This window comes from Aptenodytes forsteri, unplaced genomic scaffold (assembly GCF_000699145.1).
Source record: "Aptenodytes forsteri isolate BGI_AS27 unplaced genomic scaffold, ASM69914v1 Scaffold187, whole genome shotgun sequence".
In the NCBI taxonomy this organism is placed as follows: Eukaryota; Metazoa; Chordata; class Aves; order Sphenisciformes; family Spheniscidae; genus Aptenodytes; species Aptenodytes forsteri.
In genome coordinates this window covers 205,453-211,115 of record NW_008794084.1, presented here as the reverse complement: position 1 = coordinate 211,115, position 5,663 = coordinate 205,453, and the positions used below count along the sequence as shown (strand labels likewise).

The window sequence follows — 5,663 nt, the reverse complement described above, 5'->3', positions numbered from 1 at the left end:
CGGTGCGGGCCCAGTGCCGGCGGTGGCTAAGTCCCGCTGCAGGCTGTTCAGAGTGGAGGGGCGCAGGAAAACCTATGCCTTTTTCTTTATAGCAAGCTGGCATTTTACTTGGTGCCCCGCCACCTGATGCCACGTGGGGACGTGCATGTGGCAAGCGCCATGCTCTCCCGGCCTGTCTGAAACTTGTTTTGGTTTCACACTTTTTTCGTTTATGATGATGAACGCTCTCTGGGGGCGTCGGACATCCCTGAAACGCACAGACCTTCCACCGAACTGCCTTTCGACACGGTCTGTCTGGTAGCATTGGCCTGACATCTTTGTTTTCCTGCCCATCCACAGCTCTACCAAAATCTTAGGTGGTTTTTTTGCCCTTTTTTTTTTTTTTTTTTAAATTTAGTAAGAGCTGAGGATACTCATGGTCTAGTCTGGCATGATTGCAGGAGAGCATTTGAACTGCAGCATCAAGGTTATCTCAGTGCTGCCATCCAGTGCAGCCAGGCCTTCAAAGACCATTCACCTTAAATCAGGTCCTGCTCAGCCAGCCAGCCTGCACTGTCACGTGTGGGACTGACAGCCATCCGTCTCTCCCTGACTTCTGCAGTCGCTCAGGTGACATTAGCACCCAGCTGCGCAGACCCACCCTGCGTGGTGGTTTGTGCGCTAGTCAGGGAAGCTACCATCCCAGCGCGTGCATTTAGACTTGATCAAGTCAATTTTAACGTGTCTGTTCTTTTACCTTCTCGTGGGCACACAGGTGAAAGGATCTGATCTCCAGGGTGCGGCCAGCCTGCCCTGTCGAGCAGGTTCGGATGGGCTGGCCCCTGGCATCCTCTCCCTGTGGGTCAGGTCTAGGATACAACCCAGCAGTGAACTCCAGAACTTGCATCATGACTGTGTGCTGTTTGTCCCCTGTCGACAGGGCGCCCCGGCTCCTGCTGCACACCGGACTGATAATGGACATAACTGGACCGATCATGCTTCTGCTCAAGCAACTGCCGCAGCAGCCAGGGAGAAGGTATGAAAAAATCTACTCTTCTTGAACACTAGACACCTGCTACCTGCCTGAATTCTGGCCTGGGGACGTGATTTTCCTGCCTCTTGCTAGAGAAGCAAGTAAGTCAACAACGCAACAGCAAGCTCTGATTGTTTTTGGTTTTTTTTCTTTGTTGCGTCCTTGCCTCTCCAAGATAACTCTCTCCCTCCTCGCACTCTGCAGTGCTTGCTGATTTCTGCCAAGTGAGCGTTGCAGAAATTCCAAGCACCTTGCAAAGCAGCCTGCCCAGCAGTTACGTGAATCCTTGCCTGCTGGTTTTACAGCTGGGCGGGCAAGTGCAACAGCTTGGAATAACGTCTGTATGGTAGGGGGTTCCTCTCACTCTGCCCACTAATGCGTTCTCTGCTCAGCCTCCGACCTGTGGGCTGAGACCCTTTGTTAGGTAACAGATCAGCCTTTTCCGGCAGCTTAATCCTCTGCACCACAAGAACATTGCAAGAGGCAACAGCTTGCGTGGAGGACTTTGTGTTAAAGTTGTAGCGGGTGCCACATGTCGAAATGCCTCTGCAACTTGAGATGCGTGCAGCTGGAACAAAAACTTGCCTTACTGTGAGGGAAATGAGATCGGTCATCTTTCTCCTCCCCCCCTTCTAAATTTGAGTCCTTATGTCACGATGCTCATAATTTCCACACGCAGTTCTTGGGAAACTACCTGCGGCAGCACCTGAGAAAACAAGCTTGGTTTGAAAACACGTGGTACGTGTTTCAGAAGCAGGAAACCAGAAGGAATCATAGGCCAAACAGAGATCTCATGAGCTCTGCAAAAGATACAGAGAGAGGAAGCTGCGATAGTTACTTGGACCATAATGACTGCTCGGGCACTGATGCTACAGCCTCAGTTCTTATCCGTATTAAACTGATAGGTGTTGTATTGCTGAGCAACGTGATACTGAGATGAAGGCTCTGCGTTTTGATGTAGCCTGGTTTGTTTCTCTTGCTATGTTGGTTTCATTAAAGAAGGGTCCTTGGCTGGTCTGGTGACCAAGCCCTGCTTGTTGGGGGTATCACTACAGGGATCTCCGAGTGTCTGGTATCATCTCCTAGACCTAGTGTCCCGCAGTGCTGGTGACTGCGTACTGGCTCGGGTGCCCACCTGTATCCCTCCCACCATGGGAATCTTGTAGAGTCTGACCCGCTCAGCATTTTGTGGGGCTCCTGCCCTCTGAAACGTACCCGGTTCGCTCATGCTTCGGCGCACCAAGTCGAGAGCCTCTTTGGGCAGAGCCTGTGCTTCCTCCTGAAACTTTCTGCGTCCTTCTGGGGTCAGTTTCCACAGGCAGGACTTGCGGTTTCCCTCACTGCACACGAAGCCAGTGGTTTTCTCAAAGCAGCTGCTGAAGCACAGGTTGTGTCGGATTGTGTTTTTCCAGCCCTCTGGGGCTGTTTGAAAAAATGGGAAGTGCTGCCTGTGGAGAGAAAAGATTTGTCCTGAGCTGAAGCAATTAGAGGCTGTGACAAATAACAGAATACATCATGTCCGAGCAAGAGAAGGAGGAGAGGGTCCTCCCTGACCCCTGTGGTGTAAGGATGGCTGGCGCAGTTGAGCACTCTGTTTTTTCTAAGGAGGGTAAGACAAAACTAAAACGCCGGCTCTCGAGACTCCTGGGTTTGCATGTTGACAAAGAGGGGAAGCAGTTTTCTCAGCGGCATCCTGAGCCGAAGGCACAGCTAAGACCAGAACGCAAGTCCTGGCCGCCACATCCCTGCTCCCCAGTAGAAGATCAGAGACTCCTGTACCCCTCATTCTGCACTAGGAGCTGGGAGAAGAGCGGGTACCGTGTGAACTGGTAGATCTGCTGTACGGTCAGACTGCCACTTGCGCTGTTGCACAGGGCGAGGGTGATGAGGATGCAGTAATTAAGGGGGGGACGGGGCCAGCGTCCCTCGATTTTGGTGCTCGTCTGCCTGGGGCACTTGAGCTTCACGCTCTGAGGTCTGAGGACTGCGGATTCCCGAGGCATCAGCATTGCCTCGAGTATGGGAGTTTCCGGCATCTCCTGAGGAACTGGGATGTCCACATGCGAAGCGTCTTCATCCTCAGTAAGCTGCAGAGAGGATGTGGATATATTAGCCCTGGGTGGAATGAGGGACAGGGATAAGCTGCTTTGTTCCGGGGGAGGGTGGGTCTGGCAGGGTGCGTATAGAAAGCTTATATGCTTCAAATTTCAGCCTCCTTCCCTGCACTTTGTACTCTCAACCTGTTTGTCAGATGGGCTCCATGCATTGACTGACCCCTGCTGAAATGGGAGGCAACCACTTGCGGAGCTGCTGAGCCAGCTCGTTTGTTCCTGTGGGATCGTTAAGCACGTACAATGCCTAGGACTGCCCAAGCGGTTCCCTTTTTTATACCTTTCCAGCCTCGCTGGAGGATGACAGCACGTCCTCCTCGGAGCAGTCCGGATCAGAGTAGTCCCAGGATGTGTTCGGAGAGGAGGTTTCTGCGGCACCAGCAACCAAGGCCACGGGGCTGTCGGATCCGGCCGGGCCTACGCCAGGGCTCCTGGGGATGGGGCAGACCAGGCTGGGGTTTACCCACATCCACAGATGGGGCTGAACGCCAGGTTCTAAGGAGAAGGAGAAACGTCATCCTGCTGGTCCTAGCTGAGGACTGTTTCTAGACCCTGCTGTCCAGAGGCAGCCTGGGGAAGCTCTAATGCAATGCAAATCCCAAGGCAAAGGTCCCCGGTTGCCTTCTCATCCCTCTAAACAGTGTTTTATTTCCTGTTTTGCATAGAGCGTGCATGTCTGCGTGTTCTTGCACTGCTGCGGCCAGCCCGAACAACGGTGCTCAGCTCTGAAATTTTACTTTCTCTTTCCCCTGCAGAGCCAGAAGAGTGTAAATTACTCCCTTCAGTCCTCCTTTCTCAAGTTTATCCACCCAAAAGGTTGCATTCGGAGGGAAGTGTGTCTCCAGGCACAGCTATGTAATTATATCCTTGTCCTTGAGAGACGGGCTTCAACTTTTTCTGCGTAAGCTTAGAAAAATTCCAGTCTGGACACAAATGTTCCGGCTGGCAAAAGAAAAGCCCCTTTCCCAGGAGATTCCTTGAAACACCGCCAGCCTCTGTAGGTAGTACCAGGTCCCAAACTTATCCCTGGCATCTGGCAGTGCTCCCGGCAGCGAGCACCCGTGTGCCAGGGGGTCAGCTTGCCACTTCAGCGTGCGACGGCGCAGGGTCTCGTCAAGAGCTGGTAGACGTGGGGAGCCCAGAGACACTGCGGTGAGCTTATATTTTTTGTGTTAGCCTCATTTTCTGTAAGCTGCATGCTCACTTTGTATGTGATTGCAGATGCTGCTAATTTGATCTGATCATATTTAAACATAAAGAAAATGGGCTTTTTGTTAACTTCTAGACTGGAACTTACTATTTGCCAGACTTTACAATTTTCACCTGAGTTTTGGAGACAGGAATCTTTTTAAAAGGAAGCCAAGTCAGTCAATCCCCCTGAGGCCCTTACCTTGCAGAAACTCTTCAGTAGTGATGGCGAGTTTGAGCTCCTCTGCCATATCCCAGTCCTCAAGGCCATTTTTTAAATGCAGGCTTTCCCAAAATGACTTGTTTTGAAAACTCAAGTACATTTTCTTTGTATGGCAAAGTAATCTCCGGGTGCTGAGCGTGGTGGGATCTGCAAGGGTGGCACAAAGAATCCTGCGAGCTTGCAGTGCTCTGTGTGCTGGGAGAGTTGATGTCATTTTTTTTTTTTTAAAAAGGATATCACACAGGTGGGTGAAAGGCTGGTCTCTGTTTCACACTTCTAAATACCTATTAAAGCCCCTTCCAGTGAGTAAATGGTCCATATTGGTGGAGTAAGCGAGCTGATTGAGAAGAAGATAGGTGGCACCAGGTAGGCTCTGTTTTCTGCCCGTTTACATTGCTAGAGCCTTGATAAATGAGCCATTCCTGTATTCATTAGGCTAACATTTTTTTTTTTTCTGCTTCTGATGAAATCACAGTGTTACCTATGCTCTGCAGTGGACTTCCCCGATCTGAGAACCCGAATGTCTCTGGAAGCAGGACGGATCTCTGAGGGATGCAGAGAGTGCTCGGGATGTGTTTGCAGGTACCGGGGAGCTCCCTCGCCCTGTTTGCCTGGAAGTTGCAGGTTTCACAGCTGGGAACTGCTTTAGATCAGCCCAGGCAAAACACTGAGGGGGTACCACAATCGGGGAAAAGGAGCCTGGTTAAGCAGATACTGGGCGTGCTTTCACAGCGTGTCTCTTAGAAACGTTTTGTGCAGCTTGAAGACGCAATCTAAACTCTGCGCCTTCCTGAATTGCTTTTGTTTCTTCAACCATATCTTTCACACACGGCCCCTGCCTAATCTGTCCCAGGTATGACGAAGGAAGCGATGTGGTTTGTGCTATTAAAGGGTGATTGTAATACATCCTCATCCTTATTCGCCCACTCACCATCACTCTTCCGCTCGGGGGGCAGGGGAGGTAGGTGGCATGGGTGGAAACGGAGTATCTACAAATCAAAATCCAAGCTTTGGCTTAGTACCAGCAGGCAATTAGATTTCAGACTCACTGCATATGTTGACCATTTTGTAGGAGGACACAGGTTATGCTCGTAGCGGAGGAGTGCATCAGGGACTTGCTGCCAGTCTG

General features: G+C 51.2%; 1 protein-coding gene across 1 annotated transcript; it reads right to left on the bottom strand.

Annotated features, from left to right (window-relative positions):
* Positions 1 to 1,462: 1,462 nt before the first annotated feature.
* Positions 1,463 to 4,634, bottom strand: FOXR1 (forkhead box R1). Its single transcript, XM_009273609.1, has 6 exons — positions 4,514 to 4,634; positions 4,132 to 4,243; positions 3,404 to 3,554; positions 2,831 to 3,099; positions 2,228 to 2,460; positions 1,463 to 1,470 (listed from the first exon to the last, which is right to left on the bottom strand). The coding sequence occupies exons 1-6, from the start codon at positions 4,632 to 4,634 to the stop codon at positions 1,463 to 1,465; spliced, it is 894 nt and encodes a 297-aa protein (XP_009271884.1).
* Between the last annotated feature and the right edge of the window lie 1,029 nt (positions 4,635 to 5,663).